This window comes from Mycetomoellerius zeteki, unplaced genomic scaffold, assembly GCF_001594055.1.
Source record: "Mycetomoellerius zeteki isolate Tzet28-1 unplaced genomic scaffold, Tzet1.0 scaffold35, whole genome shotgun sequence".
NCBI lineage: Eukaryota > Metazoa > Arthropoda > Insecta > Hymenoptera > Formicidae > Mycetomoellerius > Mycetomoellerius zeteki.
This window is the reverse complement of record NW_017257338.1, coordinates 2,641,261-2,654,427: the sequence shown is the minus strand read 5'-3', so window position 1 is coordinate 2,654,427 and position 13,167 is coordinate 2,641,261. Positions and strand designations below refer to the sequence as shown.

Sequence of the window (13,167 nt, the reverse complement as noted above, 5' to 3'; positions counted from 1 at the left end):
CGTGTATGTATGTATATATATGTGTATATACTTATATAAAATTGTTAACTTAAGTGCGCATGTTTACATATACTTGTTTAACTATTTAAGAGAACTTCAATTTGCGTAGTCAGAAATGATTTTGAGAAGCGGCTAAAATTAAAACATAAGTTTATAAGTCTATATTTAACGTTAAATAGATACGCGATAGCGCATATCTACTTAATGTTAATTTCTTGTAATGCTTATTCACTTTCTCCCAACGTTCCATATTTTATATTGATTCGCAGCTCATGTGTAGATTGGCACCGCTGATTGGTAGCGAACTTACAGAAAAGGTCTTTCTGCCACGATACTTAGACCTATGTGAAGATAACGATATGATGGTGAGGAGAATCTGCGCTACTCACTTTGGGGAAATGTGCACTGCTGTGGGAAAGGAGAAACTGTACAGCAAATTGGTAAGTTTTATTTGTAGATATAAAAATGGAAGGCTATAAAGTTAATGGGCATATTTTGATCTAATATAAATGAAAGTGGTACCGTTTACTGATGTATTCGAATTGTCTCTAGATTCCTATGTTTATTGATCTATGCGGCGACAGAATATGGAACGTGCGAAAAGCGTGCGTCGAGGTCATGATGCCGGTTTCTTGCTGTTTGACGCCCGAACATCGGCGATTGTTACTTGCGGATATACTGGCTAAGCACTTGATTGATGACTCCAAATGGGTACGAATATCGGCTTTTCAGATACTTGGACCATTCATATCAACTTTCGCCAAGCAGTTCGCCGAAGTCACTTATAATAAGAATGGTGAATTAGTGTATATCAGTAAGCAGGATAATCATCCCAGGTATACAACGGCATACTTTTCTATTGCCATTGCAATTTAAATTCATGTTAATCTAACTTGAATGCATGTTTGCGCAGTATATGTTACTCATACGAAGGAATCTTTCCTATGAAGAGCGCGATCAAAAATCAAATACCAGATATGGACGAAGATATGATAGCAAATGCCAAATACAGATATAATACTAAAAGTCCATTTTATCTGCCTATGATGAACGTGAGACATGAAGACGTTAAAGTATCGGAAGAAGATGATTCCGTAAAAGAAGATGATTGCCAAAAAGCGGAACTTGACTGTCCAAAAGTATGTATAAATAAAACGATATATCATAACATTAACATTTGTTAAAATTTTTTATGAAAGCTACAATAGAAGTTATTTTTTTTTTTTAAATTTCTTTATAGTTCTAGAAATCATGACAGATGGTTCACCTTTTAAACATAAACATTATTAATTAAAAATAAATTTGTTTTGTTATAATTTCATATCAAAAAATTCTTATAAGCTTGTTATGAATTCATTGTGCGTATGCCATTTAAAATTACTCAAATATAAAATTATATTTTTTTTATTTTCAGTCTTGTGAAATAACGTATCAATTAAAAATAGAGAAAGAAAAACGTGATGCGGAGAAATATAATCCATTTTTATATTATTATATACCTCCGGATATACCGCTGGATGATGAACTTACTCACGCCGCAAGGCAATCGGCAATGAATCGTAAAGATATGTCGTGAATTCGAATGATAATTCAAATATAAACGAACAATTAAACGATGATTCAAATGTAAACGTCTATACAATCACATTTACTCCCTTAAGTGAAATTCCTTTCGTGGATCAGAGTATAGTTGATTCATTTTTGAATTCCTCTTCCAAAAATCCAGGTCCTATTCTGAATTCGAATATGGATGATTCAAATATAAACGAGCAATCAAACGATGACTCAAATGTAAACGTCTTTGAAATGATCAAATTCTTCGATAAACAAAAGGAAAAGCAAGATGACGATAAACAAATGGAAAAACAAAATGACGAGTATATCTCTCCAGTCGATAGATGTACACGCCCTCGAGTTCGAAAAGATTTTCTAAAAACTTTACGAGAAAAGTACGAGGAGTGTAATCTAGACAGAAAATTTTATATATATGACGAAGATTCTATAGGCAAGAGTGATGAATCTTGTAAGAATTTAAATGCGAAACATAATAAACAAGAGATCGTACCTCAAGAATTAATCAATTATTTTGTATCAATGGCCGACCCGGGTCAATGCGTGTTCATGAGTGCCGAGATCCCACATTATTGTGCCTTTAGTTTTCCTGCAGTCGCGCTCACGCTGGGCAAAGAGAATTGGCATTACTTGAAGAAGGCTTATCAATTGTTGTCGAGCGCGAAACACTGGAGAGTTAGGCGTACTCTAGCATCCAGCATTCATGAGATTGCTATGATTTTAGGCGAAGAACTCACTGCTACTGATCTCGTACCAATTTACGATGGTTTTATTAAAGATCTCGACGAGGTCAGAATAGGTGTGCTCAAGCACTTTGCAACTTTTCTGAAAATACTCAAACCCGTCGATCGCTGTCAATATCTATCAAGACTGAGCGATTTCCTTGCCACAGATAACGAATGGAATTGGAGGTTCAGAGAGGAACTAGCCACACAATTGCTCGAGATTGTAAGTCTGTTCAGTCCGAGCGATGTGGCCCAAAGTATCGCGCCGCTGTCTTTCCAACTGCTTGTAGATAAAGTTGCTGCTGTTAGAACCATCGCTCTTGAACTGGTAAGATAATTGCATCTATCGTATATATATTGTAATTCATAATTGTTTTATCTATAAACTTGAATTCAAATTCCTTCAGATCACACGAATAATGTGCTACTTGTCCAACGAGGATGCTCTGGTAATGTCCCTTATTCACGAACTTCGAGAAACTCTAGTTCTAGACGCTAAAAAGTGGATACATCGGCAAACTTATGCGCTTGTATGTGCCCACCTAATTCGTAACAACGCAATCCCGGAAGAGAAGTTTTCTAAGGAAATGTTACCATGTTTGATAAGTTTGTCGTGTGATAGAGTACCTAATGTAAGATTAGCCGTTGCGAGAACTATAGCAACGGATGTGATTGCGATGGGTGGTAAGTATTATTAAGATACTATGTTATTATCATAATATACCGCGCTGATTTGGTATATTGCATCTTATTTCGTATATTTTTATTTTTAGTAGATAATTTGGGCATAGACGCGATGGAAGAAGTGGAAAGAATACTTACGAAAATGCGCGTTGATGTGGACCGAGATGTACGAGTGTTAGCCGGAGGTGAAGAGCAGCAAATAGACATACTAGCTTATTGTTCCTCTGATGAGAATAACCAAGTCGAACAAGCAAGAAATATACTATTTTAATAGTGATGTATTCTGATCTCATGGATCGCGACGAAGTCACTGTGGTTTTATATATATATAAGAGGGAAATGAACTCCATATATATATATATATATATACACACACACACACAATATCACAATATGCGCCTTGGTTCTTCTTCCACACAAGTGACTTCTTGTTAAATGATAAGCCAAAAATGTGCAAATAGCTGTGAACATCAAGCTTTGATTGCAATCTGACATATATCAGATCTACCGGATAATTACAATTGCAGATAAGTCGACGATGTTAAAACAACGCTCAAAGTTATCAAATATAGCATTCACAATTTAAGTAGTCGAATGATAGGTAAGATTACAATTTTCATTGTTGACTGATTTGCGTCCTTTTAATCTAGGACAAAATTGTGAATGCCAATGCGCACGATACGTGACTATTGATACTAATTACGTAACGATACATGGTTAAGAAAATTCATATGTATGCGTGAATACATACGCGCGAAGAATAGATGCGTTTTATTAATGTGATCAATTTGTATATGTAACGCGATGTGTTCTCCTGAATAAGTCAAATATTAAATAATTGAAGGCGTTACATTCGCATTGTCTTTCTCATTCGCTTAATTCATTTCACGAATGTTCGATTATACAACTTTCGATACTATATCTTGTATCATTATTTTGTAGCATTTTTTTATTGTACACTTAGTCAAAAGTAAGATGCAGCATAACATCAAAATGTAAATTAAATAAGGTGCATTTTGTTTAAATCAGCATTTACGAATGTGCCATGCATGAGAATATTTTACAGATTATTTCAATAAACATGTCGGATAATTGACACATTCTAAAAATATGTTCGATGAAAGAAAAATAGATACTAATTATATTTGCACGCTAGAAATCTTAATCTTTATCAACAATTGTTTTTAATTATCAAACGTCCATTTTATCTTGCATTTAAAAGCAATCTTGATGGATATCTTGTCCATTAAGTGCCCAGAAAAAAAAATTAAAAATAAATTGTTGATGATTGAAAACTTATACTGACAACGTAATAATATTCCAATTGTGATAAAATTTGCCGCATAAACATGTTATATTTGCTTTTGAATATTCTTTGACAAAGAATTGCTTATAGAGAGTATGTTATCTAGCTTATTAATATTTAATGAATTATACGTTGCTCATACAATACACTATGATTCTTACGTTACGCCTAAATTGATAGGATAAAAATGTTAAATAGTCGACTGAATTTTATTAATATTTTTTAAATCGGAGCATCACAGAAAACGAACGTAAGAAAAAATGTATTGTAGAAAACTTTATAAATATTGTACGATATCAGATTTTATAACATACAAAAATGTACGGATTGCTGATAGAGCAAAGTCCTGCGCCATTTGATTGGGAAAAAAAAGCAGAAAGCATTGTATAGATTCGTATCTACTTGCACGGAAAATATACGCTCGTTAACATTTTGTAACACGATTATTAGCAAGGGGCGGACAATCGTATCTTGTGTGACTTAGTGACATTGAATATGATTGAACTGCTTACTCTTTAATCAATAAATCCTGGTTATTTGTGAATACTGAAGGCGAAGAAGGAGATATTGTTTAAAATGCTGTATAATATATTATGTATTTGATAATGAGACGATGAGAAATATACATCAAACGATTTGTTATGCAATTATACAAAATGCAAACTGTGTTATACATGAATAATTAATAAAGAAGGAAAGTTCACGAGGCTGTAAAAAAATTTTGTTCATCAAGTTTTATACAACGATAACGTTTGTAACTTGCGAATTTCAAGAATTTCATCGTTCAAACAATTTTCTCGGGATGAATCGTCATCGATTGTTAATTGCATTTTTGTAACTTTGAAAGTTCCTATGTAATGTGAAACACAAGCACGTGATCCGAAATGATAAAAATCTTTGTACGAAAATTGTTATACAGAAAAAAAGAACAGAATAAAATGAATTTCAAAGAATTTGATACTTCGCGAACGTTCCTTATCGAGAAGCGATTCGAAATCCTTATTCATGAAGAGCGCAGTTAGATAAATAAATAATTCTATACATTTTAAACAACCGGAAGATTATAGTATCCACGTCAAATCACATTGCTGTTTTACATAATATTTTAAAAATTATGGTACTGACAACATCGCTGATACGCTGCAAAACATCGCCGATCATCGTCTGTCGAAGGAGGAATCTTTCAAAATATTCCAAGGAACTTACTCGGGGGACAGGCCGGCAATTTGTAGGCAATGCCGCCACCTGATCTGTCGACCCTTGCCGCAGGTGACGCTACAGCTGCTCCAGTCCATCCACCTGCCCCACTTGCGACGCGATCTCCTCCTCGTTCGATACTCTCCTCGCGCGAATCTCGAACCGTTAGAACGCATTTGGGATGGTCTTTTACCTGCTAAAATCGCTTCCTTTGCAAAGCGCTGGCGATTGTCAGTGTTCTCGGCAATCTTGGACGCAGAACTTGAGATGTCTTTCTTCTTTGCGGTGATTTTCGGTTCTTCCTTGATTGCGCGTTCTGCATTTTTATGGGAATCCCTTTCTTTTATAGAGTTATATAGAGTTTCACTACGATTACTCACATATACTTGCAGTTCGTTTATCTGGAAACGAAGAATCTCTACACTAAACTCTGATATAATCTGCAAGATTTCTGACGGAACAATTTCTTACCTTGGCGATTAACTTTTCGGCAAGATCCTTAATTTCTTCGATCGATCTCACAGCACGATTACCTCGAATCCTTCTGTACCTTGTCTTTTCACTTTTCATGTCTCCGATTTCTTCTTCAGTGCCTTTGAAACGTGTCGATTCCTTCAAGTTCTTATCGTTTCGTAAATACTTGGACATAACTTGCTGGTTTCTCTTCGCTCGCAACTTTGCGTCCTCGTCCGATAATTCCACAGACATCTCGTTCATGTGATCGTACTTTTCTCTTTCTATATTTCGGTTGTTTTCGATTCTCGGCATGTTGGATTTAACCGGATGAGCTTCCATTTCGGCTTCCGTATTATAGAACGATGTATTTTCAGAATCGCTTGTTTCCTGACCAGACACGTTTCCGAGATCTTGCTTCTTCAAAGTAATCTCCACTATTACGTTATTAGCTTTCGTTTTTTCGGCGGAGTCAAAATTCGAGGCAACATTTGGGTTAATATGGAGAATTTCATCGCTCGTATTGTATTTCGGTAACATAATCGAGCAAGGACTAGTCCCGATAGAATGATCCGTCCAATTATTAAGACTGATAAATAACGACTTGTTCGTAGGAATTTTTTCGATACGAACATGCAATTCCGCTTTTCCAGTGTGCACAAAAGGTAACATTACGGCGTTTTCTTGTCGCTGTTCTACCAAACTTCTATTATTTATTAATGACGCATCTTCTTTCGGATTAATTAAGGCTTCCGTTTGCTCGTTAGCACTGTCAATATTGTTGAAATCGCTACTTTCGGATTCCCTTTTCTCTATTTTCCGCGACTCGTCGATTGTTTTGGTAGGTATTCCGATTTCTTGAGTATTTTTATTTCTTTTTTCTATAAATAAATGAGATAAATAGAAAAGAATTCGTTTTGAGAAACTAAAAATTCAGATTTGATTTTGTATAATATTTAATATATTCGCGATAATGCATGCTATCTATGTTCTGTCTATCACATTCTATAAATTAAAAGTACATCTTTAGTTTTAAATACTTTCTTTATAAGGATTTCATTTTTTTATATAATTTTTAATATATTTAACTTTTAAATACTTCCATAATTTTTTATATATGATTTGAAATATATTTAAGATTTTGTAATTATAAAAATATAACTCTTCGTTTATATCTAAGGATTACATTTATTTTAAATCTGATTTCCAGATTACAAATAAAGAATCTAGGTAAGCAACCTCTTTCTTCTTAATACTGAGCGTCTAATTCTGAGTTTTATTTGATTTGTAAAAATATTACTCTTATAACATACGTTAGGAATTAAATGACCATATTTAGCAAAATGAATATAATCTCTGATATATTCGAAACGAAAGATTAACGAGAACATACTCGAATTTGGATTTTTCGTTTTTTTCGTGACAAGCTGATTGGGAGACTTCAAAGCATTGTGTTTCTTATTTTTGTTTTTCGTTTCGACGTTATGTTTAGAATGCCCAATATTTCCCTTTACGCGTTTTCTACGATGGCCGTTTTCTGACAGGACTCCTCGTTTGTATCGTGATTGCGGGACTATGTATGTCGTATCCATGATGGTATCAGATTGGTTCTCGTACTTCGAACGTGATCCTTTTAATGTCGAGTCGCTAAATATGCTTGTCTCATCGGTCCTGCGCTGGGAATTTCGTGGAAGCAAATTCACGGAACTCGATCGACGATGAACAATCGGCTCGTTTCTCTTGATGCGAATGTGGTTCACGAGATTCTGATCGTTCATGTCATCGAGATCCTCTATTATAACTGGACCGTTAAAATCCATCAAAGTTCTTGTATTTAAACTGGCGTTTTTGTATCCTTCAAGATTTATACCTCCTGCTGCTCGAAATCGCAAGGTCTCGTTCGGAAATTTTGATCTGATAATTTCGAGAGATTTATTTCCGCAAAATGGTCTTCTCTTCCAAAAACTTACGGAGGAATTATGCGCCAGTTTGTCCTCTCGAAAATCTAAAAAGTAAACATTTTCTTCTAGAAAAAATGCAGAGGATTGAGCATCAATTTTATTGAGCTTATAACCATCATCGTTGTTGTATGACTTTTTCATTATTTAAACTTTTCAGAAGCCAAATCTTTTAAAGCCAATTTTAACTTAAATTTATGAAGTAGAGAATAAAGAAAATCGATAAAATCATAAACTTATAATCATGTGATTCTAAAATTCAGAAATTTACAAAGAATGGAATCGATCAGTTTAGCGTCTAAAAAGTTATTTATCTAATGATAAATAACATTTTCGTTCCAATAACATTTGTTGCCTTTGCAAGCATTTGCAGAAGCATTCGGAAGAACAGATAAAAAAGTTGTACGAACTGTGACGACAGATACCTGGATACGTTTTATTTTCAGTCACGGCGAGGCAAAAGAGCAGCGTCAATATCCAAACAGTCGAGTGAATTGCCAATCTCGGCATAACACGATACGTTGGGGAGGAACCGATAAACAGAACGAATAATCATGAGCGTTTTCCAAATTGTTTATAGGTGTTAAGATTGAAACGGACATGCCTCCCTTTGTTACAACTCGACTTTATCCATTTATCGGCGAGAAAACAGAAACAATCACACGGTCCGAATTTACAATCGTATCTACATTCAAGTCGCATATAAAAAAATTATTAATTATTTTTAGTAATTTATTTATTAATTATATTATTTATTATTAAATGGACTACGTAGTCATCATAGATAGATTGTTTAAAATAAAAATAGAAAAAGGTTTCCGTTTTAAACGTTATTCTCTTCTGTATTTTTAAGAAGCATCATTCGGAAAATTTATTTATGCTGTTTATCAAGAGGATGTTTAATTACATTCAAAATAGTTGCGCTCGTTAAATTAAAAAAAAATCCATTTTTAATATAAAAAAATGCAAAACTCCTTTTTTTATGTTATAGAAATATGGACAGTGCTGGTACTGTGGTTGTTTTCCTTACATCAATAGAATGATATGTGCTAACTTCACAAATCCTTTGATATCTCTGCGAAGTTAGCATGATTAGCATGACATTGTATTGTACAGATTGTATCCTAAGTACGCTAAAATATTTTAAGGGGTGATTGCTCACACAAATTCAAAACTAAAACTTCATATGATGATTTGTCGAAAACGGCTTTCTAAGGATACAATTAAGATGTCAAAGTTGGAAAAAAATTCCGTTTTTTTTTCAAAAATTTCAAAAACCGTTCGAGTTATTTTGATATAACTTAGTATATGTTTAATGGACACGAAAACTTATCTTTTAGGACTATACATTATCTTTTTATTCAATCAGGGGCGGGCCTAAGAATAAGAAAGACCACCTTTTTTTACGAAAAAAGAAACTGGTCATTGATTTTTTTAGATTTGAAATTTTTTATGACAAATGGGATAAATCGGCAGAAAAAAAGCTCTAACATTTTTGAGATAAAAAAAATAAATTAGAATTCGTATTCTAACAAAATTCTTCTGATTGGTTAATCCCCACCATTTATCTAATCTGTAAGAATTATCTTCTAGTTGGACCTTAAAAAGACTCGAATTTATCACTTCTGACTTTTCTGCTTTTCGTCTACTTTGTTGTCGTTCAATTGCTCGAGGAATTGGACTAAGATCAACAATGGTTACTGGCTGAATTTGAGAAATATTTTCTTTTTCAGTTTGATTTCTTCCAGGATTTTACGGAACGAACACAGATTGAAACTATTCGGATTGGGTATTTCTAAGGAGAGGTAATTCAATTACATTAAATTCCAGAAGTTATGATTTATTTACAATAAATTATCTTTTTATAATAAATTCATTATCTTTTTTTTATGAATCCTCCGAGGATGAATCCTGATACAATTCTGGCAATCGTGCCATCGTTGTGGATGAATTCTGCTGCAATTCTGTGGATGAATTCTGCTTCAATTCTGTGGATAAATTCTGCTGCAATTCTGTGGATGAATTCTGCTGCAATTCTGTAGATGAATTCTGATTCAATTCTGCGGATAAATTCTGATGCAACTCTGCGGATGAATTCTGATTCAATTCTGCGGATGAATTCTGAGGCAACTCTGCGGATGAATTCTGAGGCAATTCTGCGGATGAATTCTGAGGCAATTCTACAGATAAATTCTGATGCAATTCTGCAGTTGGTCCATCGTTGCCTTGATCAATTACTGAAACTGATGCAAAGTCAGATTCATTGAAAAGATTATCATTGAAAGGATAAATTCCTGAAACTTTAAATGCTGATTCAGCATTGGATATTGTTGCAAGTTGCTTATAAGCAATATTGAACAGATGGGCCACTTGATATTCAGTCACTCCTCTATCTGGATGCTGTGTCATCCATTTGTCGCACTCGATTGCATATATCGTTTTTAAAGAACTGAATATTAACATATCCAGCGGTTGAATTTTATGACTGCTATGAGGAGGAAGAATAAGCATTATTATTCCATTGTCACGAGCGAAATGAACAGCCTTCAAACTAATATGTGAAGAGTCATTGTCAATTATAAGCAGAACAGGATCGTTTTTCGTTGGATGTGCGTATTTTTTGAAGTGATGCATCCACTTTAAAATTAAATTCGTGTTAATATAAGCACTGTCTGAAACCATACAAACTGAATCAGTTGGCCCATCTTCTAGTAATTCAGTGTCAGAGCGTTTTCGAGGATAAATGAAAGCAGGAGGAATAAAATGACCAGATGCACTCATGCAACAAATGACTGTGATTGTGATATCTGACTCTGATGATACTAATTTATCATCAACTTTTTTCTTCTTACTTTCTTCTTTCTTCTTACTTGATACGACTTTTGAATTTTTTTGGGGAACTTTTTTCTTCTTACTTGGTGTGACTTTTGGAATTTGTTTTGAAAATGTACTCATGTCGATTTCATCCATATTATAGATACGGTTAGGTTTAAATTTGTATTTCTCATTTAATTCATCAAGATTTTTGTAGAATTTGTCAACTTGAATTTTGTTGAATCCTGTTGCTCTTGCTAAACTAACAGATGTGGATTGACGATCAATGTGTAACTTCTTATGTCGAGTAAGAAAACGGTCTAGCCAGTTGCGACCAGCCATTTTTATTGCAGAGTCGAAAGGATGAGATATTTTGTTTGATTCAGCAAACTCAAAAGCCAGCCTGCGAGTGTCATTAAAGGTCACACCAAAAAATAAGTTGTCCATCTTCTTACAATAATGGACGAATTGTTTCTCCTGAGCAACATCAAATGTAGACTTGAAACGTCCTTGAAAAGATGATGCACATGGAATCTTCAATCTTTTTCCCAATACAAATTCACTGATGCCAATCTGCTCAGCTGCTTTTCTTTTGGTAAGTCCTTTTTCAAGCAATTTCATTGCTGCATCCAATTGATCTTGAGTAACGGGTTTTCTCTTTGTATGTTTTTCATAGTCTCTAGACATCTTCCTAGATTATATCTTAAAATATAAAAAATCAGAATCAATATCATTTAAAAGTTTTGAAGGTAAATGTGCGCATGTGTTTGAGGTTATGTTGATTATCATTAGTACTGAGGTTAATTTATGCAGCTAAGTATACGCGTGCGTACACTTTACTCAAAGTCAATGTTTTTATATAACTCTTTCTTTAGAGCGGAAACGTGAAAAGTGAAAATTTTTATGTATAAATAGTTGCTTTCCATTTACGCCAATTCTCAGATAATCCTCACTTGTGACGTCATAACTCAGTTGAATGCGCGTTCCTATTGCATTCTGACAAATGAGATTCAACTGAGTTTTTACCTACAATTTTGCACAAGATTGAAATCGTGTTCTTTAGCGAATCTCGGACTGAATCGGACTCGTAAACTCGCTTTAAAAGTGAGACAATGAGGCTGTGTTCATGTGATAAATTTTTATCAAAATAAGCAAGCAATGACGTCATTAATCTGAGTACGAAATATTCAGCTCACTTCAGACTAGTTCAGACTAGTTCAGACTAGTTCAGGCTAGTTCAGACTCAGTTTCACTTATGTATAAATGGAAAGCAACTTATGTATGTACATACGCACACGTACTTATATACAAAAAATTTTCACTTTTTACGTTTCCGCCCTATAAGGGAAAAAATTACACGATCGATACCCTGGGTTGGAAAGCGCTTTGCTATTGGTTGACGTTACACGCTCTACCAATAAGAGAGCACGATACGTCATTAATTCAACTCAGGTTACTGCGAACCCGGTCGGGCCGAGACGCCATAAATCTCAGTATTAACAACAGCCGAGAGAGCCTCAAATATTGTTACGCAATATGACAGCGTTTTTGGCCTGACCGGGTTTGCACTGGGTTGGAAAATGCTTTGCCATTTGTTCACGTTACTCGCTCTATCAATAAGGGAGCATGAAACGTCATTAATTCAACCCAGGTTAGTGCTGCAAACACTGTCGAGCCGAAAACGCCATTATATTACAATGCTACGTATAAAACATGTACTCACCTTTTTTTTCTTCTTTAATTTGGGGCGTGACACACTTCCAGCAACTAAAAATCTATCGGTGTTATTTTATAACTATACGCGTATATTTGTTTTATTATTGCGCATAGAGTTCCAGTTGTCATTTACTTTTTGCTGGCATCCAAGCGCCACTAACCGGCTAACAGTAAGCAATTCCTATCCTCCCCATGCATGATGGAATCATCCTCCCCCACATGATTCTCCCTTTCCCGTTAAGATACAGACAATACGCACACTTATCTAGTACATGCGTTTACCCCGAATGATTCCACCTACAAAATTCAACATAGAGGAATTCCTGAATTTTTTCAAACTTTTTGACCATCTGGATCAATTAAGTTATATATATATTTCAATAAAAAGTAATATTTTTTAAATTTGTACTCTAATAGAAATATATTTGGTAAAAATATATCAATAACAGCGATCATGACATTCATGACCGTCTCAAACTACTTTCTGATATTTTCTGTTCCATATAACTAAGCATAGTCAGCAGTTAACTCGATCGGCGAATGTCCATTTTTATCCAATGTAGATTAATTTTAATTTCGGTTTAACTTTTTATCTTCTTCTAGTCCTAAGAATTAAATAAGATAAAGAATAAATTAACCCGAGATAAAAGTTAATCTATATTAGTATAGAAATGAACTAGAATTGTTTAAGGAAGTTCTCCAGCCATAAAACACATATATTAATATTTACGCTTTAAACAGA

The 13,167-nt window shown here is 34.3% G+C and overlaps 2 protein-coding genes across 2 annotated transcripts in view; one reads left to right on the top strand and one right to left on the bottom strand.

Moving 5' to 3' along the window:
• Positions 1-5,326, top strand: part of LOC108725578 (serine/threonine-protein phosphatase 4 regulatory subunit 1) — a 143,779-nt gene extending 138,453 nt beyond the window's left edge. Inside the window, exons 7-13 of the mRNA XM_018452677.1 lie at positions 270-440; positions 553-836; positions 914-1,139; positions 1,415-1,572; positions 1,662-2,625; positions 2,705-2,981; positions 3,071-5,326. Coding sequence (XP_018308179.1) covers positions 270-440; positions 553-836; positions 914-1,139; positions 1,415-1,572; positions 1,662-2,625; positions 2,705-2,981; positions 3,071-3,252 — 2,262 coding nt within the window. The 3' untranslated portion in view covers positions 3,253-5,326. The remainder of the gene's footprint in view (positions 1-269; positions 441-552; positions 837-913; positions 1,140-1,414; positions 1,573-1,661; positions 2,626-2,704; positions 2,982-3,070) is intronic.
• Positions 5,327-5,489: 163 nt separating this feature from the next.
• LOC108725447 (uncharacterized protein PFB0145c) lies at positions 5,490-8,539 on the bottom strand. Its single transcript, XM_018452468.1, has 4 exons — positions 8,321-8,539; positions 7,331-7,963; positions 5,956-6,818; positions 5,490-5,885 (listed from the first exon to the last, which is right to left on the bottom strand). The coding sequence occupies exons 1-4, from the start codon at positions 8,403-8,405 to the stop codon at positions 5,490-5,492; spliced, it is 1,977 nt and encodes a 658-aa protein (XP_018307970.1). The 5' UTR covers positions 8,406-8,539.
• Positions 8,540-13,167: the final 4,628 nt, after the last annotated feature.